The sequence below is a fragment of the Brachyhypopomus gauderio genome, chromosome 21, assembly GCF_052324685.1.
Source record: "Brachyhypopomus gauderio isolate BG-103 chromosome 21, BGAUD_0.2, whole genome shotgun sequence".
Classification (NCBI taxonomy): Eukaryota; Metazoa; Chordata; class Actinopteri; order Gymnotiformes; family Hypopomidae; genus Brachyhypopomus; species Brachyhypopomus gauderio.
In genome coordinates this window covers 9583037-9611025 of record NC_135231.1, presented here as the reverse complement: position 1 = coordinate 9611025, position 27989 = coordinate 9583037, and the positions used below count along the sequence as shown (strand labels likewise).

The window sequence follows — 27989 nt, the reverse complement described above, 5'->3', positions numbered from 1 at the left end:
ATCAGGCAAAATGCAAGAAGAAATGCAAAGAAAAGTTTATTTACTTCGTTACGCTACGTATAGTACAAAATCCCTCTCGACTGCACATATACTCGTCTAACATATCCTGAATCACAGTGTTTACGGAGCAACTGTATTTAACATCGCACATAAAATCAAAAAAATGCAAGCAGTATTTAATATTGAAACAAACAGAAGCACACAAGCATGAAGTATGCAAATATGCACACACACACACACACACACACACACACACACACACACACACACACACACACACAAATCAAATCTTAAAACGTTACTTAAGTGTCAATTGAATGGTTGGCAATTTTTTTGCGACACAGTGGGAAGCTCGTGTAAATACAATTTTATGCACAGTTGTTTTATGTTTAAAGAAGTCAAGTATATCAGGCTCCGGGCCGAAACGTGTGTCACACAGTATTGTAGCAATAAAGGTGTTTCCAACAGCAGTAGGTCTAAATCACCAGACCATTTTGTCAAAATAATAACGTTAAATCTGTTTTGTACTAAAAGGAAATTTTAAATACAATGAGATTTTTTAAATGAGATTCATTTTTTAAAATATACACCAATGGAAAACTGTCACAACTAATTAACTCTAAAATTCAACTTGATATTTTCGACAATTGGTTTGTTTAGTCACGATTCCACTCTGGCCCTGAAGAAATAAACAAAATATGTAAATAAAATAAAAACCTTTGACGATGCAATTCAAATGAAGAAATGTAAATTAAATGTAATATAATATATAATTAACATAATGGAAACAGTTGTGCGAATAAATACGAATATATAAATACATTGGCCTATTTTACATCTCATTTGCTTCATTCATTTTCTGTTACAAAATAAAAGCATTTCCATTACTGCTGCTTTTGTAGTGTAAAATGTTTACAAATGTTCACTCGATTTCCCTCAAAACGGAGACACCAACCCGTGAATTTGGGTCCTACAAAAATCATTATTTAACTTTCTCTACTGTCGTCTAGTAGCCTATGTAATGCTATTTTTATCACGGTAGCGTATGTGTTAATTATATCTATATTTGAGCGTGTTCTTCATTTAAATATGTCAGTTCTACACAGCCGAAATGTCACTGACGCAAATGTGTTTATAGGAAAGGTATTTTTAGACAGTTTTAAAACCAAACTACCACATTATTCAGGTATTCTCCCTCAAATTATCAGTTTATATAAATATGCGGGAGCATACCTACTAAATACATGTCACATATGCAACGTGCAATACGTTACATTTATTATACATTTATTATTGAACTATAGTTAAAACTATGCTTCCAGACAAACTCAGATAAAACACTAATGGTGTTAATTAATGGTGTTAACAAACATTCAAAGGTATAAAGTACACCCAAAACGTAAATATTTCTCTATATATCAAAAATCTGAATATCAGAATGAAACTATAATAAGGACATGCGTAATTCTGGGTCATTCGCTGTACAGATATGTTGCTCTATTTTATGCCTCTTTCTGAATAATATATTTTATCACTGCAGATGAGGCGAGGCTGGAAAACACAACGGGGAACTGGCTAAAAGCTAAAAGCGGACGGAAGAAGAGATGTCCTTACACAAAGCATCAGACACTTGAGCTGGAGAAAGAGTTCTTGTTCAACATGTACTTGACTCGAGAGCGCCGTCTGGAGATCAGCAGAAGTATCAACCTCACAGACAGACAGGTCAAGATCTGGTTCCAGAACCGGAGGATGAAACTGAAGAAACTCAACAGAGAAAGTCGCGTCCGGGAGTTAACGAGCTATAACTTTAACTGAAAAACAAACAAACAGACACACAATAACATTTCTTGTCTTGCATTATCTGAACGAACTTTCACTCTCTCTGTCACACACGCGCACCCCCCCCACACACACACACTCACACATTCTGAGGATATCACAGCTCACCACACTATACGTGGACTTCAGAACTATGCTGTCATTTGACGTTCGTCAATGAGAGACTGGGACCTCTTGAAAATAATGTTAAATTTGGTTTTCAACGGTCCAACATAAAGGCCCAAATTAATAATGCAGACCACAATGACACTGTAAATATGCCATTAGCGGATTAAAAGAATTTCTTGGTGCAAACGTTAGTAACGGGTCTTGTTAAAACAGACGTCGCTTCACTCGTAGCTTGCCAAACCGAAGTTGTCTTCCTGTCTTAGATTAGCGTGTTTGTCGTTGTCGGTGCGCGTATGTCCTAAACTATGCGTACTCTGTATTTTGCATGCCATTTGTCGTTTTGTCGATTTGATTTTTAATTCGAGAGTGGAAAATAAAAGGGGGTTGGAAAATGTAATGTGCTGGTATCTCCTTCCCCTTGGATATCGTCTTTGGCGTTTTGTTGAAAAGAGAAATAGTGGTTATAAGGACAAAAGTGCGGGAACCAGCGTGCGCGCGAGGGAGAAAGATTGTAGCACTTCCAATAAGAGTCGGAGACCCATAACGTTGATTTAAATATTATCCAGGTGACCACAGTAAGTCAAGGTCATAAAATTGTAATGTCATGACGGTGCTGGAAAGCACTGGGGGTGGATTTTATGATCTGCAAATATAATGTGGTGGTGCAGTAAAGACGCATTAAAAGCGAAGTGGAGGAAGTCTAATTCACATGCGCGCGGCGGCTACGCCGGTCTCACTGGCGCGCGCTGCGGGCTGCCGCGCGGCTCTGGAGGGAAGAGGCTTCTGTAATGGCTCTGGAGAGACAAACCACTACCACACGAAGCAGTGATAACGGATGTATGATAACAATTACTACAGCAACGACGCCGGTTAATGCGAGGATGTTAATTGCTACGGACGCGTCTTCGAAGAAGGCTAAAGAGGTAGGATAAGGTTTTTCATTACTTTTTTGATGCTTTTTAATTGTGTCTAACATCAATATGAACTGTGTTAAATAATATACCTGTTTTTTTTCTAACACGTTTTGAATCTGGCTGTAGATTTAAAATGTTGTTGATGAGATCCGGTTGTAGTAAGAATTGCTTTCTTGCTAATATTTAATGCAGCGCTGAAATGTAGTTTTCCATGTGAGCGATTTGGAATTAACATTGAATTAATTAATGAACCAATTAATCAATTAATCAATCAATTAATTATTGAATGTATTACAAGTTTTTGTTTGTTGCAGTTATTTGATTTAATGACGCTACATTTTCGCATTTGTTTTAATGGTTTGGTCTCTAAAGCTACATCCTGATAAATGCATTACTAGCACTATAGATCATTTTTAGTTGGCTGTGAGTTAGCCCGAGGCAGACATTTTATGATCAAACACTGGTTATAGCTTCTGAATCGGAAACCTGTTATATAGTAGAAAGTCTCTTACTTGTTGTATCAATTCTGTTGTTTGTCTTCTCCGGTGGATAACGTCGTTACGCGCAGCTGGTGCGTGGTTTAGGTAGTTTCATGTTGTTGGGATTGGATCCCAGGCTCGACAACAAGAAACTGCCTTGATTACGTCAGTTCGTCTTCATCAAGGGCGACAATTGCCGTTAAATTACACCCTGCGAAGTGAAGTCTCCGCAAATGGCATTGTAAATGAACTGAACTGTTATAGCCACACTGAGCTTTCTTCTCTCTCTCTCTCTCTCTCTCTCTCTCTCTTGCTCGCCTTGTAAGTGTTCGGCTGTAAAGCGGATCTCTTAGAGGGATAAAAGGTTGTAAACATAACATGGTAAACGTCTGCGTAATAATGCGAATTATTCTTTCATTGCAAGTTTTGGCCAAGGTTTAGGTTTGGATCACTTCCGATGCGAGGCCTCAGCTCGGGTGTTACGTCGGAGAGAGAGAGAGAGAGAGAGAGAGAGAGAGAGAGAGAGAGAGAGAGAGACTCAAAGGATGGATGTATTCATGGCTGGGTGAATGTGTAAATGGATAGGTGGGTGGATAGACAGACAAATTTGATTAATCACGACAGTGATGGTTGCCCTAGAGCGGCACAATACCCACTGGAAAAAAACCTGCTGAGACCATAAAATAAAATAAATATTTAGCAATACGTACACTCTTGTCAATTAGAAGGGTGGAATAATGTTGGAATATAACAAGTAGGTCGATACTGTACAGACCTGTGTGTGTGTGTGTGTGTGTGTGTGTGTGTGTGTGTGTGTGTGTGTGTGTGTGTGTGTGTGTGTGTGTGTGTGTGTGTGTGTGTGAACTTTTGAATATTAGCTCTGTTACAATTATTAGGTTACAGCATATTCAAAGTTTCTAACCTGCAAGCGAGTATAGACAGGCTGCAGTGTAGACATTGGTAGGGAATTGTCACAGCCGTTATTGCTAAATAACAGTATCTAATATTTCTTTTTAACAATTATATGATATATGTATCCAAATATATATTCACATTGTATACTTATGAAATATCTGTAATTGATAAGTTCTGATGACTGCCCATTTTCATACGCAACATTAATTAAATCAACAGTTGAACCTGTTTACATTTGTGAAGACATAATTAATCACTAGACAGTGGAGTGGAGTGTTCATCTTCTTACTTTCTTTTTTTTAGTGTTGAAAATGTTCATTTGAGCTATATTTTTTTTATTATTATTTGGGTGAACGTCTGCAATACTGAATTAATATGTACAGTGTTTTACAAGTCTAACATCTTATCCAGAGCGACTTACAAAGTGCTTTGCATGATCACAGAATACATCCTAGATAGTAGCACAGATAGGTCAGAATTCAAGATACCCTTGAACCAGACTACTACCACAAACAGACTACAGCAACTATTACATTAACATTAACATTGAAAGATGCAAATAAACTCGGGACAGTATTATGTCTGGTTTTATGTATAGGCCAGGTCATTTTTATTACGGGTTATTAGTAGCCTACCTGCGACATTCGTCGAAAAACGTTTTTGTGGCTTTAATAGAATTATACACAAATAAATCGCATTTATGATTTCAATGTTTCTCCTAAAATAAGAGGTTTTACATTAACGCTAGTAACGCTATTCAGCTGAGCTTAATAACTGGACACTTTGCAAAATTCCTAAAATTCACGTGTACTTTATATGTTCAGTGAATAATTCTGTTTTATATAATATTTAGATTATTTAAATATTTTAATATTGTTCATATATTACTGCGTGAAGCTTTTATTCAGACATGCGCAGTTAGACACCATATGCCACACACCAAATCTCAACGTTTGCGAGTGGGTCGTGGGTGTGTGTGTTTGATTATGATGCGACCTGATTTTTTCCTAGGACAGAGAATATGGATTTCGCCGTTTTTGCTTGGTTTGTTAAACCCCTCCTCTTCCTCCCCCTCAGCTGTTTTGCGGCGGGAGGAGACAGTCTGGAATCCAAAGTCATTTTCATTCAGTTGAGTGAAAGGGGGATTGCCTCTGGAATGCGTCACCAACAAAGAGTTTACAGCACGCAAAATCACCCCCACAGGACATTGTCGCCTAGCATACGGATATGGAGGCAGTTTCCTACCAATAGTCTCCGCGTTCGTATCTCCAGATACATAAACACTCGTTTATTACAAATTAAAAATTTCAGTGCAATATATAATTCATTTGTTCAGCCCAAAGCCATTCGTCCACTCATGGGATAGCAGGATGGCCAGAGATTAGCACACCAGACCTAGGCCAAGTCGTAGATAAAGTTCATGCATGAGAATACGAGGAAATGTAAAATATATTTGAATGACATATCCATCTCTGGGACCTTAAAACGATATAGCACTGCTGGAGAATATGTATTTTGCCAGATTTTCAAGATAAATATGTAATTTTAAAAGTCGTATAATTTCTTAAATCAAATACCGTTGGTTGAAAAGCAAGCCAAACTTAGTGTTTTATATTCTAAGCCCCAAAACAGGATAGCATTCATTCTGTTGGTCCTCTATTTAAGTTATAGGCCTACTAGATGCATACATTCGTACATACATACATACATACATACATATATACATACATACATGGACGTAATTTTGTAATAAAAAGTGGGGGGAACATGGATCGTCGCTATTTAAATATTTGGTTTTAACCGTAAAAACTGGGGGGGACTTTTGAAAAAGTGGGGGGGGGGGGGGGGGGGGACATGTCCCCCCCGTCCCCCCCCAAATTACGTCCGTGCATACATAAAGAAATACAGACATACATACATACATGCAGATATACAGGCACAGGCCTGCATACACATGCAAACATAGATAGAACACGTGTAGGCACCAAACACGCTTTTATGTTTGGTACAATATTTACGTTACGTCTTAATCGCGTTTTATACAGTGATTGTGAACTAGGTTTCCTTGTTTAAAGAGAGCTACATATTTGATTTAGCAACCTATGTTAACATGTGCCATAGCAATGGGAAGAATCACCCGCCACGTTATTTATCTTATTGTAACATCACTTCTTTCGCCCTCAAGGAAGACGGTTTTTTTGAAGACTGAGCAGTCAGACTGAACTTAGACCCTGTTGGTTATACGATGCGTATGTAGAGTAGTCATGACCTAAAGCCTCACGAATGTCGTCTGGCGCCTAAATAATCTGTCGCGATTATTTAGTTGCAGGACTGCAAACATGAAATTGAATATGTATTGACGTTGCCTATAATTAAGGTGAACCAAATGGTTCTGTAATTCTTAACGCACAGAAAATTCCGCAGTGGTCAAATATTTCACACAGAGTTTCAAAATAGCTACAGCGCTCTTTTAATCGCACATGGCCAGAGGAGGACACCGTGAAGGTATCGTCGACTCTGGGCATCTCGCTGGCGGAAGTATGATGACGGGCGATGGCCTATTTCTGATATAAGTGCTAGTACCGACGACAGATAACATGTAGGTCCTATAACTATGATAACGGCCGCGCCTATGAGGAATTTGTATGGTTTTATGTTAAACTAAAGCTTCTGCTTCTCACCATTCTCACCGTGTTATGAGCTGTCAGGCGCCAGCATGTAAACCACTGCCCCAACACTTGTTCCTATAGTAGCCTATAGGCTAAATGGTTGTAGAGCGTCCATTCAAATGGAGCAGAGCTACACTTTGGGCCTCTTAGCCATGTTCAGGTCTGATTATGTCATCCACTCCATTATCTTGTTTTACTGTATATATATATATATATATATATATATATATATATATATATATATATATATATATATATATATATATATATATATATATATATATATATATGTGCCACGTCCAAGGGACAGCAGTTTAGCACAGGTCAGTAAGCAGAAGGAGAAAATAACAGCCCCTTAAAATTCAACACGTCATTATGAGTTTTAGTATTAAATGATAGAGCCTCTTAAAACATTTCACGTGCAGCCCTACGTTCCTGTGTCCTGAAACAGTAACTCTTACGTCTACGTTATTGGTTTTAGGCCTGGTCAAAGTAAATCCGAATAACTGAAATCGTTGAATCGTGGATTTCTATTATCTCAAAGTGTTGCAGACGGCAGACATAGACGTGGACAGGACTGGTCTGTCCATACGGATCAAGGCACGCTGGAACTGTGAAAACCACGGTGACACGCGTAGCTGGTTGCATCGCACAGAAGGGCCGGTTTTGTTTTGGTCACTAATATCTTAAGCAAGAAACGTAATTGTGTGCATTCTTAATAAATCTGTATGATTCGCATCTTTAGGTATGTTTGTGTTACTTTGTTACATTTCCTAATACACTAGCATGATTAAGAAAAAAAACAACTTTGCAATATAATTTTATTAACATAGGTATTCATTTGTAATAATCTAGAAGCCATTGTCAACCTACAGTATGTCCAGCATACTATACGGCGTTCATTACTGTTAAATCATATTTTTATCTTTAATAATCTCAAGGCAAATGGGTTTGGGAAACATTAACCAGTCAGCAGACTCACCAGCAGAGGCTAGAAAGTCCATTTATATGAAGTCACGACTGGGAATACGTAAATATCCTTTTGCGCTTGGTAGGCTACATATAAAATACACTTTATGCAACAAAATAACACCTTTTAAACGTGCATTTAAGAATTTGTAGCTAGATACATTTTGAAGCGTTTTATAAATGCTTTAAAAATCTAACTGGCCAATCGGGGCCTACAACGAAAATATAGACGAAATCCGTCGCTAATGCGACAAAGAGCTATTGTATTACAATATATTAAATGATATCAGGATAAAAGGTGCCCTAAATATGAAATTTCGCCTTTAAAAAACAACACAAAAAAAACACTGTATATATATACACGTCACTGTATACACGTGCGCATGGCACTACATTTGAAACCTTATAGAAAACCTTATAGACCCTTACAGTATTGATTAAAATTGTTTACATGTTGTTATGAAGGAGGCTTCGATGCGCATATTCAATATACGCTGTTGAATTTTCAATAAATATGTCATGCATATTAAAGCCAGCAATACTGTAATAACGTTTCAGGAATAAAAAATCGGTCTAAAGACATAAGACATATAGATATTACATATATATTATATATTCACAAGTAACAAGTTAACATTTGCAGTATTATAAATTGGCCAAAAATCTGTTACATAATGTGTTTAAATCTTTCCTTTAGCCGTACCTTAAAGAAATCTGGAATATATATATATATATATATATATATATATATATATATATATATATATATATATATATATATATATATATATATACGTGTGTGTGTGTGTGTGTGTGTGTGTGTGTGTGTGTGTGTGTGTGCGCGCGCGCGCGCGCGCTATGGCACAGTTAAGACAGGAAAGCTTTGAGTTCATATTAATCTTTATTATTTTTACTGACAATGCACAACTACACAAGAAAATAAGGGACGCCGTATCACAACACAGAGTTTATAGTCTGTAAAAGCAATAATGGCCCTAACCATGACAGGGTATGGGTACGAAAGTCCTCTCTAGGGCTGTTTTGAGTCTGCAAAGCGTGTACAGTTCACGTGTGAATGCAATCGCGGTGACCAAGAAACTAAGCTAGTTTGGCTAAATGTAATGAAAAAAACACATCGCAGAATTAATACATTCGCACCGACGATCATGCCCCAGACTGTTTGTCAGGGATGACATGTATTAATGGATATGCGCTTTCAATCAGTCTGTGGTTCAAGTCTACCACTATCGGACTGCACACGCACTTACAGAGCCGGGCAACTGCGACCGGAGATGCCCCTGACATTTTGGTGAGAGTAATATGCTTTCACTGCCCATAAAAGCGAAATGATAACTTATTTCTGTATTTATTTATTTATTTGTTTACTTATTTTTATGTAGGGCGTAGGCGTTCAAAATATATGGAATTTAAATTTCGGTCTCGAATTCTTTTCCGAATTAATTTCGCTCAGTGAAATTGTTATCGAGACAAAGTATATCCACGTGTTGCTCTTTATAAGAAGTACATTTGAAAAAAAAAACACTAACAAATTATTCCTAGGTAGTCTCATCCATGTAACACCGAGAAACTACAAAAGAATTGACGTAATATGGATTGATATAATCTAGACAGCCTGTATTTTGATAATGTCTGGAATTACAAGTAAAAATAAGAAAAGAAGCCTGACCTCATGTGGCTGGCGCGAGACTGAGCCCAGCACTGACAATGACATCAGACCAACATCAACACACGGCCAAGTGGCAAAATACGCTCAAATTAAATGTAAAATCTAAAATCCTAAATTTCCCACCTGTGGGACAATAAAGGCTGTTTCTATTCTATTCTAAGACAAGATGCAAATATTTGCGTTTTCCGATTAAGGCCTTCTTAATCTTAATTCTGAATTAGTAGGCTATATTACGAATGTTTACTATTTCTATCGTAAGTAGATCTTGCTTTTCAATGTTTCACAGTGGAAACAAACAATAATTGCCTTTGTGTAACTATAACATAATGGAAATATTTATACAAATAAATATAAATGAAATGGGACAATGACTGAGATTAAGTGGAATGGAAATAAATGGAAATGGAATAAATGGAATAAAATCAAAAGCAGCAGTCAAGTCTGGCTACCTGTAAGATGGTCGAATTTTAAAAGATGAGAATTGTTAAGTGATAGGGTTAATTTAAAACATCCAACGTTTTCCTACTAGTCCAAAAGATTGTACACTGTAATTGTACACTAAAAGCACAATTCTCCTCACCATCATTCAATTTCCCAGTCATTCATCCACATTGTTTTCTTTACCCCCAGACTAACACTTTCCTTGTCTTTCAAAATGCATTTTTGATCAAATGTACTGGTCTGGTGAATTAGCAGAAATGGTATGGACTTTTCTCATTACAAACCCAGAGGCTAAAGCTTAGATCCAGCACACACAACTCTATCAACCCTCTATCCTCCCTGCTGTATTTTGATGAGACTTATTTCGCAAAGCAGTGTTAGTTTTATGTTATACTACAAACTCAACTGCAGTTTTATTAACGACACGTTTATGAACAATCAAATGGTCCTCATAAAAATTTATTGAAGGACGTAAAAGCATGTACGACCACTTGCCGAATACAGCCGCCGTAGTGGCCAAGTTTTCAACCGTCCCACTATTTTCATCTCCCCGATTTTGAAAAACTCCGTTTTATGATGAATATCCCAGAAATGCATTTTTTGAAAGTGGTGGAAACTAAGACTCCACTGCGTAAAAGGACTGGGATACTATTCGCAAAAGACAAATCAGTTCTGCTCATGTTTGAACAAAGTCTAGATCAATTAGAACAATTACAGGTGAAGAATCAATTAATAAAACCTTCGGGGTTTGTAAAATATTTGTAAGATACAATATGAGGGGAAAAGATGCGCAAAGCCCTGGACAGAGTACCAGCCCATATGCTCGGCAAAGATTGATTACGTAAAGAAATAGTGCCTCTACGAGACGCTATTATTCTACGTTATATGGACCTAAAGTCTTTCCACAAATGCGAAAGATACGTTATTAAACAATAATATATATTTACAAGAGTTTGTATGAAGTTCACTTTAAGAAACAACATTAGAATTAAGCGACCTACTGCAGTCTCGGAGTGCACTGCTGGTCCAAGATAACTCGCGCATTGATCTGCTGTGCGGTTTTTCAGAGGGTAAATGTAATCACGTGTCTCACAGTCCTCCAATCGCAGTTGGGCGAGCTTTCAGAAATAATTACCTGGCTTGATTGTTCTATGGGCAGATAAAAAAGTACACATACACTCCATATAATAATCGGATGCATGTAAAAGAGACGGAAACATCGCCATGTCGACTACGGGTCCCATAAGTAATTATTATGTGGATTCCTTGATTAACCATGAAAGCGAGGATGTTCTGGCGACTCGTTTTTCGACAGCTGGTCCGATATCCTCCGGTTCACGCCCGACGCCTCTGGTACCGGACTGCGTGGATTATCCGTCTTGCAGCTTTGCCCAGAAACCACCCGTGTTCACTACCTCCTGGACCCCCGGTCACTCTCAGTCCTCAATGGTTTACCACCCATACACTCATCAGCCTCACTTAGGGACGGACTCAAGGTACGTGCGCTCCTGGTTAGAGCCCATTCCCGGTGCCGTGTCGTTCACGGGCTATGCAGCTAACAGCAGACACTATGGACTAAAGCCCGACGCGTTTCAGGATCCACGAACCGGAGACTGTTTGGCTTCAAATGGACGTACTTATTCGGATTATCTCTACTGCTCCGCTGTCGACGTTAGAGAAAAACAACAGACTACACCTTCTCCAGAGTCGGAGATCTTGTCTTCCGGAAAGCACAAAGACGAGAAGGCTGAATTGGACCCAAGTAAGTTAAAGCCATTATTGTTTACAACTGGGTTTGAGGTGCAGCTCGGTTTATTGCGTTCGCTTGATGGTTGGCTGTCGTCCGTCGTAAAACCAAGTTCTATATCCTTTCATGTGGTCCTTGTCGTTTTGGGCTGGCTCAAGTCTGCTGTGGGGCTATCCACTGAAGACAAACGCCGTAAGACAGGGCTGTAAAACGGGCTAGTGGGTTATAAAAATGGTCTCCTTGAAAGACAGGTCTGACAAGGAGACCTGAATACTCTCTGAATGTTGAGTTGATAACTGAATCTTAGTTAAATAGTATTCACAAGGCATTTAATTAATGTGCATTTTTTTATTAGCAGTAGGTATTCTGGGTAGTGATATTAGTAACAGGTTTTACAAGTTACCAATGCTGTCAATGCGAGAATAAGATAAGAGTTCGACATTTCATAAATATAATGCAGGGAAATTTTGTGGGAAGTGAAATTAACATATTACATCACGAGCTGCTCTGTGTTTGCACAGAATCGGGAATCATGGCAATGTTACTTATTTTAGGAGCTGCTGTACTCGTGTCAGCCGGATAAAATGAGTTTCAGGGTAATCACTGCAAAATAATTCTGTTGAAAGAATCGTATACTGTTATAGTAAATATAGTTCCAGTAGACGTGAACCACGCAGAACTTCACCAACCAAATGGATCGTAAGCTGTGCATTCGGTGCGTAGCAGGACGTTTTGACTGCAGACTTCAGCGAGGCGCATTAGGCTTTTATGGGCCTATAAAGCGAATAGATGTATTCACCACTTTACGACACCAATTCTCACAGCGAGCAAGCAGTTTCAACGCTATCGAAGGCGCATTTTTTAGACAATCATAGTATTTTCATTACATTTCAAAATATATTAATAATAAGACTATTATGCTGTTTTCTTTTTTTAATTAAAGTAGCAAGAAGCTAATTATATCGTGCTTAAGGAAGAAGGCAAAATGACCAATATACAAATGACCAAGATCAATCCACAGGAGTCTTAGGAATTTGCTTAGTATACAAACTAATAATTCTTTTTTAATATACATTGTTTTGCAGACAATCCCGTGGCCAACTGGATCCACGCGCGCTCCACGAGAAAGAAGCGGTGTCCCTACACAAAATATCAAACACTAGAACTGGAAAAGGAGTTTTTGTTCAACATGTACCTAACACGAGACCGACGCTACGAGGTCGCCAGAGTTTTGAACCTCACGGAACGACAGGTCAAGATCTGGTTCCAGAACCGTCGGATGAAGATGAAGAAGATGAACAAGGAGAAGGGAGACAGCAAGGAATAATAATCGACCAAAACGTGTTTTGCTTATTACAGACTTGAGGAGAAGACGCTTGTCATGAGTCTTAAACGTTATCACAGTCTCTCTGTGACAGGGGGAGACACAGGCTACACGATGGCTCGCTAGACTTCTTTATTACGGTGTTATTACTTCTTGAACTGTAATTTTATCGACCCATGTTCATATTAACATCATATGTAATTGCACATCTTGGCCTGTTTGGATTTAGATTTCGTTTCTTTTACTTACAGAGCGTTAGTAAGAACTTTATAGAAAATGCTGCCCCGACGTAGGCTTAAAGCAAGGAAATACTTGAACTACTCTATTTTCAAGATCGTAATTTATGATTTTCACGTGAATGTTTTACTGATGTGTTTTGTTTGTAACAGGTGTAAAACTCAAATATTTTGTAACGAATAACACTCATATAGTTGAAACTATTCATACTTGCGTCTGTGATATCCCGTTGTTTTTAAATGTAATTGTTTCTGTATTTTATATTCCTTAAATTGTAAAGATAGATTTCAATACGGATTGTAGATATGCCCAAATATACGACCTCCATCTTAATATTAACGCGACAGACTCCGTCTCTTATTGTAACCGGTGTTTTATGCGTTTATCACTGCTATAAAATAACATACCTTCGCGACAACGTGCGGTGTGGTGCTGGCGACATTGCAGCCTGTCCTACTCGAAGTCTACTTCTTGGCCTACACATAACAATGTCCTCATCTGGAAAGTATCGGGGTTGGGCTCAATAGAAAGGCTGTGCAAGATGACAAGGCTTTACTATAAGGTGTTAGTTGACGTGCATGTCTGTATGTCAAAAAAATTGTCATTAAATATACAAAACTATCAAATATTAAAGAGACGATTGTGCTCGCCTACACGCCTGGTCCATGACCGTATTATACACAGCGACCAGATTGCGCATTTATGCATGCGACGTCTTGTTGGGTATGCTCTGTTTATCTGAGCACATTATACATTATTACTTACCCTTATCATGAGTCTAGCGCTGGTTGTGGCGTTTCTCGGGCCTCTCTGAGGCGACAGACTCATTTAGAAATTTAGTAAACATGTATCCAACGGAGACGAATACAACAATAATAACAAACATATTACTTAAATAACAACAAAATAAAAACGTAATAAAAGTATCGTAGAGTAATAGTAGCACGAGTAGTCAGGATATTTAACGCAAAAAACTGTTTGTCATTCCACTACAGGGGAAATATAGCGTCGAAGCAGATATTAACAAAAAAGATAAGCCATCCAGAAGTTAAAAAAAGCAAAAATATTGTCTTCGATATATTGTAATTACCCAACCCTCTATCGTCTTTAAAGCAATAAAGTGCATAATTGAATATATTTTTAAATAGCGCTTCAGTCTTAATGTTCCGTGTTTAGACATTAAAACAATAAGCAGGTCGGACACGATATACTTCAGCCTTTAAGACCGAACTAAAAGGCAATATAGCCATTAATGAATGTATGACATATTGCGCCATTATAATACCCTTATATTATTAATAATGCGCCATTAGTTTGTACCACTAACTCCTAATTAATGGTTAATGGTAAGATTATTATGGTATATATATATATATATATATATATATATATATATATATATATATATATATATATATATATATATATATATATGCGTGTGTATGTGTATGTATGAATTTATTTCAGCTGTGACCTATAGACCTATGTGTACAGAGGTCGTGGATTTAAGTAAAAATATAAAGACATGTCTGGATTTGGTTTCCTGTGCGCAGTTGAAATTACCTTTTTGTGGTTGTTAACAATACGAACAGGATGCAGAGATTTTAGAGCCCAATCCACTGCACTTCCGCAAGGACAAAAAGGGTTTTACGGCCCTGTTGGAGTTTGCGTTGTTGGTCGCAGATGCAGACGAACAAAGCAGACCTGGGTAACTGGCTAGACGTCTGGGCTAAATTACTTTATGACTTAGTATGCCGGTGGAGGTCCCCTTCAAAGAAACCGACCCACTTAGACTGTTAGTTAGGCTAAGACAACAGCGGTCCGCCGGCACTTTCAGACACGTCCAGGAATAATTTCTGACCAGTGAAGGGCACCAGACATATAGCGTTTCTTTCTGACTAATGCCACATTTGTGAAACAAGTACTGATGAATTATTTTGTTATAGTGTTTCTAATACAGCTTTTAGGCCACTTCTAAAATAGATTGACAGTTTATTGTATATTTGCAACTCATCGGGTTACTCTGGATGAGTTATATTCAGCCTTATAGTTAAACGTGTGCTTTGATGATACCGTTTAATGGGAATTTGCTTAGTGTGGGATTTACATACCACTGTGGATTCTAAACGAATCTAACGCTAGATGGCGCTGTTGACTCACGGTTAGCGCATTTTGGGCCACTGAGGCCTACGACGTGCACTGAGAAAACTGTGGTTAAAAGAATGGCAGCCTCTGTCATTAATCACACTTCCGACGAAAATAAAACTAAAATGTCAACAACCTGATGTATTAAACCAGACTCCACTTAATCACTGCCTTAAATGCCACTTTTTTATCATTCTCGATTGTTTCGTTGGAGAACCCTCGAATGCGCCGTGTCCCTTTAGTTCACACGCGTCCCCAAAGACGTTCAAGAGCCGCGTGAAGTTATGTTTTAGTGTGCCCAGCATTTCACGATGTCGCCTATATTATATGTCAGCACGTCAGATGAAAAGGATTAATTACAATGGGAAACGTTAGTAATTTAGTGGGAAGTCTAATTTAGTCCCTCGTCTAAGGGTTCTTTACTTTACAACTGTTCATTCAAATAACAATAAGAAACATTTTGTCGATCAATAAAGCTAAAATGCCACTACTACTACTTATTATTTATTATTGTTGTTGTTAATAATATCAATAATACTAATTATTATTATTATTATTATTATTGCTGCTGTTATTTTGTTATTGTTGCCGTTATCGTTCTATCGTTATTTCAAAACACAGTACTGTCAGTATTCAGAAGTCATATTCGCGCAGTTGACCTGTAGCAATAAAACCGCACCACTAAAACTGAGACCAACAGTGACCAACAATCTGCATCTTTATAGACTGTGAGAGGTCTATAAATTTCCAGTGTGTGCCTTTCATATTTAACGACTAAGTGTAAAAATCGTCAGTAGCACCACAAAACCACATGCTCATATTTTTGGGAGGTCTTGCAGTGAACTAAACAACAACGAATTGATGTATCTACTGAAATAGCCCAAATGTCTAATTTTATTGATTCCGGGCAGCAGATTTATAACTTATTAGCAAGGTTTAGGAGGACACGGGGAGACCAGTTTGTTCACGCACTGTGTGTGTGTGTGTGAGTGTGTGTGTGTGTGTGTGTGTGTGTGTGTGTGTGTGTGTGTGTGTGTGTGTGTGTGTGTGTGTATTTGTGGCTGGGTGTTGGTGTGGCGGCGAATGAGTGTGTGTGGAGGGGTGTGGGTGTGTAGGTGTGTGTATGTGCGGGGTGGGAGGTTGTGTAGTGTGTGGTAAATATAGCAATGCAATAAAAGCGATGCAACGAAAGAACCAATTAAGTGACAGTTACACAGTACCACGCTAGAGATAGAGTAGATCCTTACAATTACTATCGCCTATAGGCTACGACTACTGATATTAATTTATTAATATAAAAAATAATAACGTAAGCATATTATTATTATTAATAATAATAATAACAATAATAATACCTCACTGAAGGAATTAAAATATAATGTAATTACATTTTAGTTTGTGGTAATATTATTATTTAGTTTAATTATAGTTTAAGTATTATTCTGCTAATAGGTCCTAGATTGCCAGTAGGCTGCTTGCTTGACTTGTTTGTTTATTTATTTGTTTTTGGTGATGTAGGTCGTGAATCTGGTAGGTTCATTATTCTGCATTAGCCATTTTCAAGTACTAGTCCTCCGTCGTTCCGTTGTGTTGCTAAAACCGCTCATTTGCAGCTGTGCGCAGTTGCTGATACACAGACTGTGCTAGAGCCATCTAGCCATTACGCTTGTCAAAATACTGACATACATGAGAAAACGTAAATAGCCCACGCCGTGTAAAATGCGATTCTGGTCCACTTCAGTACAAATCTGTATTGCAGTAGGTTCCAAACATTCGCACCATTGTGTCCCGATATCCTAAAAAAATATATTGGTAAGTCATATACTCTCCTATGTCATATACCCGTAGAAAAAATACCACAAGTAGTTGGAATAATTTTAAAGATTTTGTATTTATTTGTTTATTTATTTTTTTTTCTTTGTGCGGTCAACGGTGTCTCTTCGCTCAAGGTAGACGTCTGTAGACGCTTTGGAAAGATGAACCGGCATAGGGTGTCGTGGTGGGGGAAGGGGGGGGGGGGTCATTGTAGTGGGGGTGGTTGAGGAGAAGTCGAAAAAAAGAGCACGCGCTTGTGACTGAGCCGGCGGAGCTAGCCAGTTTTAACCTTAACACACATCCACCGTACACGCCAAGATTTGAGGCTGCAAAAGGAAAAGGCTGGCGATAGGAAGAGAGAGAGAGAGTCGAAGCGAGGGGATTTGAAGTGGGAGCTGCATCAAATTGTCCGAAGGGGCAGCATTTCTCCGTCTAGTTCCGGTTGCTCTGTCTGCCTCGTATGCCATTTGGAACAGCAACAATAGGTTGCCACCATTTAGACAAGGGGAAAATACCACCAACAGACTAATTCTTTTTTAATGCAAGATAAACATGAGCTCTTATTTTGTTAACCCTCTTTTCTCCAAGTACAAAGGTGGCGAGACATTAGAGCCAACTTATTACGACTGCAGGTTCCCACAGAGCGTTGCCCGAAGCCACACGCTTGTGTACGGACATGGAGCGGCCGCACCGGGCTTTCAACATCCGTCTCACCACGTACAGGACTTTTTTCATCACGGTACCACAGGTATTTCCAACCCTGGGTACCAGCAGAACCCTTGTGCTTTGGCATGTCACGGAGACGCAACGAAATTTTACGGATACGAAGCTCTTCCGAGGCAATCGCTTTATGGTACCCAGCAAGAGGCGAGCCTAGCGCAGTACCCAGACTGTAAATCCTCCAGTAGTTCTAACCCCGGAGATGGACAAGGCCACTTGAGTCAAAATACGTCTCCAAGCCTCATGTTTCCATGGATGCGACCCCACGGTTAGACTCCTCATTATTTTATTTCACTTTCACTCAGTTCAACCAGTCATGTTTATCTGTATGAGAACGTGTGTTTGTGTGCTAAAGCTAAAATCAGTTATGAATGCTACATTCTTTACCAGCGTTATAACAGCAAAGAGCCAAACGTTAACCATTCTTATCACCGTTTACTGATCTAGATGTGTCGTCGGTGTTACGGTAGGCACGTTTGCGCATTTGCGCGCGTCCTAAGATTCCGACTTAGTGAAGAGAACCAGGTCGCTTTGACGGCTGGCTGCTCCGTGTTGCGAGGGACAGAGCCTGTTATGTCAAAACTAGAAGGCATATAAACGCTGTCCGAACTCATACAAGTTAAAGAGATCTAATCTGAAGCAGCAATTGTTAAACCGGTTCATCTATTGTCATTAAAAGGGTGAGGTGAGATTTACAACAGCCACATAAAGTATGCTATGTCCAGGGTGATGTGAATGAGCTCGTCGGATAACGTTTCTTATGGTTTGTTGATGTTGAGACGACGCTGTTCGATTGACTTAGAGCGCAAAATAAATCCGCAACAAAATTAAAATGTTTCGTATGTTCTCCGTCAGAACACCGAAATATGTAACGTAATTAAAATGCATTTGAAGATATAAAATACGAACACTGGCTTACGCTCTGAATATATACCGCTGTTTTACATTTTTTAAATTAGATTAATTTGAATATATAGAGAATAGCTTCGCTTTTGCATCTCTGTGTGTGGCGGCTACGATCAAGATAGTAAAATCGTGTGTGTGTGTGTGTGTGTGTGTGTGTGTGTGTGTGTGTGTGTGTGTGTGTGTGTGTGAGTGAGAGAGATAGAGAGAGAGAGAGAAGGAGAGAGAGAGAGAGAGAGATATATAGAGAGAGAAAGTTGCTCTGCTATTTGAGCATGAGCGTTATGCTAAGATTAAGCTGAGGTCGACTTTCTAAGTATATATCTTAGTTTAGCACATAAAGCTAATAAATAAATGGTCTTCATTGGTTTCCATCTGTAGTAAGATTGACCATAATCATAATTTTCTCATTCATTGATCAGAACATATAGCGGATATTCTACTGCTATGTATTTATTAAAAAATGCATTGGCTATGTGCTAACGCTTAGGCCTACACCATACAGGTGAATCATATCTGGTCTAAACGTGTGTGTGTGTGTGTGTGTGTGTGTGTGTGTGTGTGTGTGTGTGTGTGTGTGTGTGTGTGTGTGTGTGTGTGTGTGTGTGTGTGTGTGAGGGAGGGAGAGAGAGAGAGAGAGAGAGCACAAGAGAAACAAAACCTGTTACAAATCGTTCTAATTACAGCATAAAATAAATGTATGACATACATGACCACACATTGCTAGTGTAAATTTAACGTTGCTGTGGCCGTAATTCGGTGCATGAAAATCAGAAGAGTGAATAAACTAAAGCCTTCACCAATGATAGCTAACGTATACATTTCCCGTTTCACTTCAAAGCCCCTGGGAGACGCAACGGGAGACAGACGTACAGTCGCTACCAGACCCTCGAGCTGGAGAAGGAGTTCCTCTTCAACCCGTACCTCACGCGCAAGCGGCGCATTGAAGTGTCCCACGCGCTGAGCTTGACCGAGCGACAGGTGAAGATCTGGTTTCAGAACCGACGAATGAAGTGGAAAAAAGAAAACAATAAAGACAAGTTTCCGGGCCAGAGAGGCGAGGCGGAGGCGGAGGCGGAGGAAGACGGTAACGAGGACGGCGAGGCGGAGGAAGCGATAGACAAGGAAACGGAAGAGAAAGAGGAAAGCAAAGATTGATTTTATGTTTTGTATGGTTATATGGCAGAAGGAGGAGAGATTTCGCGGATGGCTAATGAAAAAGAAGACACGCAAAACACTTGGGTTGAAAAGTGATTAAAAAAAACCCCAACAGACGTCAGTCCCCACATTAAAGCACTCTCAGCCCATCCTGATAAAATAGCCAGTATTAGCAGCCCTCGAGGAATTCTGTCATGGGAGGGGAGCTGAAACAATGTATTTACTAAATGATGTAGTTGTTTAGTAGTTTACCACAGTAGGTTATCAGAAATGCACCAACACCAGTTTAATTTGGGCATCTTAAAGCATGATACTTGGATCACCAAATCACTTGTTTTTCACACTTGGCAGGAAGTTGTGAAAATTGTAATGTGACTGAAAACGTCACGTGTAGCAACAGATTAACATGCAGAGTTTGTGAAATACTGGCATTAGTATGTTTACGCAGACTGTAAACCTTTGTGATGGTCTTGTATATAAAAACAGTCACAAAATTGTGATATCACTCTGATATGAAATTCACAGATACAACCAGCCACTGTTTGGGTAAAATGGTATTTCTGTAATCTTCAGAATAGGGCAATGTTGCATTAGTACCAGTTTATTGAAAAACGACAATGAAAACTGTCCAAATATGTATTATGAATTTCACGTAAGTTCACATGATTAGTACTTAGTAGTTTATTATTATTACGCTTTGTGATGAAGATAGGCAAGATTACATTTTGTAATTATTTGATTATTTTATTGGGATCATTAGAGATTGCAATCGTTTGAAAATCTCATAAGAGGCTACCTAATCATGGGGAATTTGCAATATAGATTTTTACCTAAAGATTTCGTAAAATCCTGTTTTCTAGAGTATTAAAACTTAAGTTATATTATTTACCCTATGAACACTTATGTTTATCGAGTATTTTAAGTCTTTGGAAGGCTAATATACTCAGAGCCAAGCTAACAATTTCAAGAGATTGTACCACAGCACTACCTAACCAGACAAAGCTTTCCTATAAGAAAGGTTTTTTTGGCCATAACACAGAGCTGCTTTGTTTAAGAGAAGATCAATAATAATAATAATAACAATATTATTAATAATAATAATAATAATAATAATAAAAACAGCTTCCCCCAACAACTTAAACTGCCTACGGAGGACGCACATTTGTGTGTATTACCATACTTGCTACAATTACTACCCAACTTTATTAAAGGAAATGTTATTTTATCGTGCTGGTGTTTTAGCGTAGATTTTAAATTGCACTGAGTATAATCTTCATGTACGTCTTGTAATAACTTGCTGTTATCAATATGCTCGTTTTTTGCTGTTTCTCATGTGAATATAAATAGAAATGTGTGTGTACATGCCACTGTTGTTGACATCAGCAGAAGAATAAACATGATGGCACATTCTCCTGCCTCCCCGTCCTGGTTGACTTTACTCATTTGCTGTGTTCTTCTGGCTTGGCCATGGCCTAACTCATCCCTCTCCATCAGTCAGACTACCGCACTACCAAAGGTCCGTCTGTTAGTACCAGTCTGAGAGGACTGATTAGGGTGAACCACCAGATCAGAACTAGTGGCAATTTGTGTTCATATCCACGTGGCCTTTTCATAACCCAAATGGGGGTGAGCAGCAGGTTATAGTGAGCTGGTAGTTTTTAGGTGTTTGAAGCAAGATGTTAAATGCAATTACAATGCTGTTTTGACTATGTAATGTTCTAAGTGCGTTTGTAGGGCAGAAGAGGAGAAGCTGTTAGGGATCCAGAGCAATGGCCTGAAAACAGCAATTAACATTTGCCTCAGTAAATTTACACCAGGCCTATAAAATGTAATTGAGGAAATGTCTGGGCACAAAGGGACTTTCATTACTGCTGGGTTTTGGGACTCATTTTTGCTTTTTGGGGGGTCTTTTGTTTTTTTGGTAATGATACTACTCTCCCTATTGTATTAAATACTTCAAGTGTAAATACTGTGTAAACACACTTCCTGTGTTAGCTTTTTTCCTGCGACAGCTCAAGCGTATTTTGAGATCTGGACCAGTAGAACATTCTGTATGATGTTATACAACCAGTAATACCAGTCGTGGGACAGATTCCAACGTTAACTTGAGAGCAATACTTTAATGCACCTTAATGCTACAGCCTTACATGGCGTTGGGGGAGGGGGAGGGGTTGGTGGGCAGGGGGAGGGGCTATCTGAGGCAGGTTTGTGAAAGTGCACTTTCAGCAGGATGGTCAAAGTTGTAGATGCCCCAGGGCCGCAATTATGACCAGCCATATTGATAAAAGATAAGCCATCCAAAAAGTGGGCTTTGAAATTGCAATGATTAATTAAACATTAATCATATAGACATATATATTAACATAACATATATGTCTGTATAACACATAAACATATTTATATGTATAACACAAACACACACACTCACACACACGCACACACACACACACACACACACACACACACACACACACACACACACACACATATATATATATATATATATATATATATAAGCTCGTTTTGGTCCCCCCTAGTTTTTACGGTTAAAACCAAATATTTAAATAGCGACGAATCCATGTCCCCCCCCACTTTTGAAATCAAAATTACGTCCATGGTATCGGGATTATTACATCGTTACATTGTTACAACATTATAGAGCGTAATAATAAAGTGGCAAAGGCCCTGGGATGTGTCCCTCCGCGTTGTCCCCTCTGTGTAAAAGAGGCCCAGCAGTGATCGCGTCGTGGCTCTGATCGCGTGCTCTGCGCATATTAAGGTGAAACGACGCAAATGTTCAGCTTCTGACATGCAGCATCCGACAAAGATTCTGTATTATTACAACTACGCCAAATAAATACGCTTTAAACCATATCAGATATCAGAACGTGGGGGCTGATTTGATTAGATTTTTTTAAACATGTGAACCTAAACGTGTCCTCGGCTTTATGCAACTGCAATGCATAAAAATATTGTAATGTGCTGTTTAAACTCGCAGCAGGTGTTGACAGGACTCGCGGCAGAGGTTAATGTGATAGTGCGGTACCATAACGACAGTCGATATATTATTATGAGAGCTATTTTGATGGGCATTTTTTCTTTCGATTTTATGGAAATGGGTTTATGAAAGGTAAAATATAACAACGCTTATTAAAGTGACAATTTCCGAACGAATGCAGCGGTAGCATTGTTCTCTTTACAGCGAATTAATTGCGGAATTTGTGTTACATCGAATTTCACTTATTTGCCCGTTTATGGTTCAAGATGGACGTTTATGTGGAAATTTCTTTTTAAAAGTGTCACTATATCGGGGCGTATGGGTTCTAACAGCTCGTAAGTGTCGTTTCCTTTACAACTAGTAATGACAGGTAATAGCTATCGACTGGTAGATAGCTAATAAACCAGTCCTGATTGCACCAAGTCAACAGCGATACCTGGAAACGAAAGAAGGAAAGAATAAACTATAGAGAAATTGTTCTGTGATCTGTATAAAAATGTTTCCAACAAAATGATTATGAGTTTGATTAGTGGGTCTAATTTGGTAATTATCGTTCTACAAATCATGGATAAACGTTTTAGGCCGGAATAATTTCCAGCATAATAATCCTTACATGGGTGACAAGTAATATGAAAACATGTCCTTATCTTAAATCAAATGTTTTATTCACTTACACGCTTCCTGAAAGGAAATATGAATATATATTTTAGAAAAGAAAAATGCTATTTTGTTGCCATTTTGTGACGTTTTCTTTTAACTGAACTCTCTTTTGTGTAAAAGCTATTTTCTCCGGAAAGCATAGAAATTTTCAGGAAGTTCCCAGTAGCGACAATTGCTCGCGACGATTGTCCAACCGTCTGGTCATTGTATAACGGACTGTTGTTACATTCCAAACGAGGGCTTTACTATACCTGCAGTAAAGTTTATTGGTGGTGTAAACCCGACAGTGTCGCATCCGGACAGACGTTTTTCCCTTTTGATATCTGTGCAGTGTGGCTAGACGTGCTAGCACAAGAGACCAGGAAAGCAACATGGACGTGGTGTTTCTTGCGTTTGCGTATGTATAAATTGTGTCTTTATTCTAATGTTAGCGCTACTGTAGACCAGTGGAGAAGAGATTGCTTCTGAATTTAATATAAATTGTTATATATATATATTGTTGTATTGTATATAAATTATATTTCATTATATAAATTATTCACGTCTCTGTCGTGGACTGAAAAGCCAAAGAAGCCGGGTGTGTTGAGTTTTGTATTAGGTTTAGCGAGCAAAGTGTAATCGACTGGGGAACCTAACCTTGAGTTCCTAATTACCTTCTAATAAAAAAATAAATGATTTATTCTAGATTATTGAATGCTTATAATAATTATGATGTTTAAGTCAAAATCTGATCAGATAAATCCCATATAACTAAATTAATCAAATAAAAAGAAATTGTTTTAAAATAAACTGTATAAACTGTTTACAGTAGATATGAACAGTAGTTATCATAAGGTCTGCTTGTAATATAACAGTTATGTTGTTATTTATATAGTAGTATCCCGAACAGCAAGCTGAAGGTTTAGCTAATAAATAACTGAACCGGGTATTTCATGAAAATAAAACAGGCCTGCTGCTGAAAAACACGCATATTGTGTTCAGGTTGTGATTAGAAATACACCTGAAAGAAGATCTTAAATATAACAGTAAATATTTGGGCACAGGAAGTCTTATTTATACTCCAGAAGCCAAATCTTTATTTGATCTAAGGACCCGTGATCTAAGTTTCCAAGGACTACACAGACTACAGACCCAAACCAAAACAGTATGTCAAAGACCAAGATTAGACATCTAGACCAAAACAGTATGTCAAAGACCAAGAATGCACATCTAGACCAAAACAGTGTGTCAAAGCCCAAGATTATGCATCTAGACCAAAACATTGTGTCAAAGACTAAGACAGACTTCACATGGATACTAAAACAGTATATGCTCCTATTTGATGTTCTTTGGTTGCTACTGAATGCAGAAAGTATGTATTTTAACTTAAATCTAATTTATACCTTGAATCATAAATAGAAAAAGCTCTAAGTATTTTGGATTTAAAAATACTTAACTTTGGCTGCTTTTGTGAGTCTTAGAAGTATGTATCAGTACATGTTTATTTGTTATATTAATATGGTTGTTATTATTATTATTATTATTAATACTTACTATTATTATTGCTGTTGTTATTTCTATAGCTGCAAGGTTACCAATACTGCAACAGTAGACGAGAAAGTCCATATTTTGACTTGGCTTGCACAGTTCAAATGACAAGGTCTTATAAACGCAGAGACACTACATGAGAGCCACTCATTATTATGTGTATGAGAATTATTTGTAAGCTTATTTTCCTGTCGTTTTTACTTTGGACATAAAACCGTCTTTAAATTTAAACGCCGAAATTCCCACGTTTCCTATTTGTCTGCTAATATAAGATTGCAAAGTAGCTAATGTGTGCAGACACATGCCCGCCTGATGGTATGGTGTGCTAAAGGCAAAGCTAAAATATAATTATATCGGGGGCATGGGCAGACTTAGTGCATACTTGAATACACTTTATTTCATAGTTTATTGAAATCATTGTTTCAATAATAATTTTGTGCAGCAAAAGATAGTCACATTAGCTTCAATGGCTATTGTAACTGAGACTGCAATTAGTAATTGGGAAGGCGATGATGACGTGCGATGTAACACTGATACACACCTCCCTAAAAGCTCTGCTTAGTCTAATTTCTTCATTCTCGCGTCCTTACTCGGTATATTATCAGTCTACATGAACCTAACTAGCTAAGATGAGAAAATAACACAGAGGATACCAGACGATATGTCCAAAAGTCTTATCAAGATGATGTCAGTAATTTTACTCTGTATGGCTATAATAAAACAGTGGGAAATAAGAGAGAGAAAAAGAGAGAGAGAAAACCCAACGCATTCCTAGTTGTTTAGAGGGGGAATTTACAGCTAAGTAATAAAAGTTTACGACTGAATTCATGCGGTCATTGGTTGTGACGGACCACGTGGTACTCGCTGTATGAACATGAACTTTACGCTGTTGTCTCCGCGTTGGATCACGCTATCTATCGACCAGAGAGCTTGGGCTGGTGTAGAAATGATCCTACACAGTTCTTTCATTTTTAGCGTATTCTATGCGGCAGATGGATTTTTAGAGCATTTTATTGCACTCCCCGTCTCGCCTGCTTTGTCGGCAGTAATGACTGTAGCCTAGAGAAGTCGCCGCCTCCTCTGCGCGTCTTTCTGCCTGTTATCCCCAAGAGGAAAGCGACAGCACTGGTGACTGAAGTGTGGGGGTTAAGGAAGAGAGTTGTAAATACCACCGTCTCTTCCTTTAGAAGACTTTTTTAACGCGATCGGTTATTAGAGGCTGTACGCGTAGACCACCATGCCCAAGTCCGCGTATCCGCCCGCTGAAGCAGCGCCCGTGCGTCACGCAGGCATCAGCGCGGGTAAGTAATGCATTAACATTCCTTATTGGCTTCTTCAAAGTGCTCGTACTGGCGATGGTTTGATACAGCGCATGTTGTTTTGCGAAGGAAAATGTAGTCGACTTCACGGAAGGTGTCGCTGGGAGGCATTTTCACCTTTATGGTTGTGCGTTTGTGTTTTCTTGGAGTGCGGCGTCTCGGGAACCTTTATCCTTGAGGTGGCGAGATTTTGGTCGCTACGCCGCTGCGTATTTACACGCTGTTGCCGATATCAGCTAAGTTTGAAAGATATCTAAGATGGCGCAAGTTAACCATTCCAGCGGTTTTGGTTTGAAGCAATAGAGATGATATTTGAATGGTTCATGAAGGCGTTTTATTCATCTTGATGCACAATAATTTATTAATTCGTTAAGGTGCTCCGTGAGATGTTATTTCTTTAGTTTAATTTATTTGTCGTTGTTGTGTTTAAGGACCCTCGTTGTGACTATTCATCACAAGAGGTGCTGTGTTATTATGATAGGTTTGAGTGGTGCTGATGAAGGCCTGGATCCAGACACCACAATAAGACACACAGAGACTCTCCGGTAAGGCCATGCGGAAAGGGTCTTCCTCGGCACCTCCCGTGGCCTGTGGCTGGATATTATGCCTGATCTCAAAGACGTGTGTTCAGTTACTGTCTGAACTTTGTTAATAAGGAGGAAAGTGAGCACACGTGTGTATGTGTGTGTGTGTGTGTGTGTGTGTGTCCGTATGTCACAAAGGTTACACACATGCTATGTATATATTTCCATATTCATCTTACTCATAGTTATCGTCACTCCTTTATTCCCTCATTTGTTTAGACGTTTCTTGGAGATGTACGTTAATCCATCGCTAATTATGATGATGCAGATGATGTTTAACAAGTCAAACAGAAGTGGTCATAGAGTGTTTAATGAAGGAAAATCTTGCATTCTTCCATATGCATAATTTAGTGCTATTTTTGACTGAGCAACAGCCTAGTGCCCAAAATGAAGCACGGGCGTACACACACACACACACACACACACACACACACACACACACACACACACACACACACACACACACACACACACACACAACACGCACACACACACACACACAGAAACACACACACACACACACACACACACACACACAAACAGAAACACACACACACACACACACACACACACACACACACACACAAATATATCTAAAAACAACGCCACAAGCTCACTCCACAATGATTAAATCAACCAATACTGCCACCTTGTGCCCACTCTACATACACGTCCATAGGCAGCACTGACTGACGCTCAGGAAAGGCCACAAATAGCGAGGACAAATAAATCATCTTTTTATGGCGTATGCCATACATGTAGGTCTATGTAAAGTCCCAGTTAAAGAGAAAAATAATGAAACCATAGACTGTTCTTACGATTTATTCACTA

General features: G+C 38.7%; 3 protein-coding genes and 1 long non-coding RNA gene across 5 annotated transcripts in view; 3 read left to right on the top strand and 1 right to left on the bottom strand.

Moving 5' to 3' along the window:
• The window catches only part of hoxc10a (homeobox C10a), a 64287-nt gene that overhangs the window by 1252 nt on the left and 35046 nt on the right, over positions 1 to 27989 (top strand). For both annotated transcript variants that reach the window (XM_076984236.1, XM_076984237.1), the window contains exon 2: positions 1541 to 2870. In XM_076984236.1, the coding sequence (XP_076840351.1) occupies positions 1541 to 1815 (275 nt within the window). In that variant the 3' untranslated portion in view covers positions 1816 to 2870. The remainder of the gene's footprint in view (positions 1 to 1540; positions 2871 to 27989) is intronic.
• LOC143485069 (uncharacterized) lies at positions 21 to 4152 on the bottom strand. The gene is made up of 2 exons (XR_013122781.1): positions 3374 to 4152; positions 21 to 1811 (listed from the first exon to the last, which is right to left on the bottom strand). It is a non-coding gene; the product is annotated as an uncharacterized LOC143485069 (long non-coding RNA).
• hoxc9a (homeobox C9a) lies at positions 9842 to 13668 on the top strand. Its single transcript, XM_076984371.1, has 2 exons — positions 9842 to 11783; positions 12854 to 13668. The coding sequence occupies exons 1-2, from the start codon at positions 11246 to 11248 to the stop codon at positions 13093 to 13095; spliced, it is 780 nt and encodes a 259-aa protein (XP_076840486.1). The 5' UTR covers positions 9842 to 11245; the 3' UTR covers positions 13096 to 13668.
• On the top strand, positions 17526 to 21479 carry hoxc8a (homeobox C8a). The gene is made up of 2 exons (XM_076984241.1): positions 17526 to 18277; positions 19754 to 21479. The coding sequence occupies exons 1-2, from the start codon at positions 17842 to 17844 to the stop codon at positions 20068 to 20070; spliced, it is 753 nt and encodes a 250-aa protein (XP_076840356.1). The 5' UTR covers positions 17526 to 17841; the 3' UTR covers positions 20071 to 21479.

Bases quoted from the DNA above. Each gene is read 5' to 3' on its own strand.
- hoxc9a (XM_076984371.1), top strand. From the start codon at position 11,246: ATGTCGACTACGGGTCCCATAAGTAATTATTATGTGGATTCCTTGATT. The intron at 11,784-12,853 runs GTAAGTTAAAGC...ATTGTTTTGCAG, and splicing joins GAAGGCTGAATTGGACCCAA to ACAATCCCGTGGCCAACTGG.
- hoxc8a (XM_076984241.1), top strand. From the start codon at position 17,842: ATGAGCTCTTATTTTGTTAACCCTCTTTTCTCCAAGTACAAAGGTGGC. The intron at 18,278-19,753 runs GTTAGACTCCTC...TTCACTTCAAAG, and splicing joins TCCATGGATGCGACCCCACG to CCCCTGGGAGACGCAACGGG.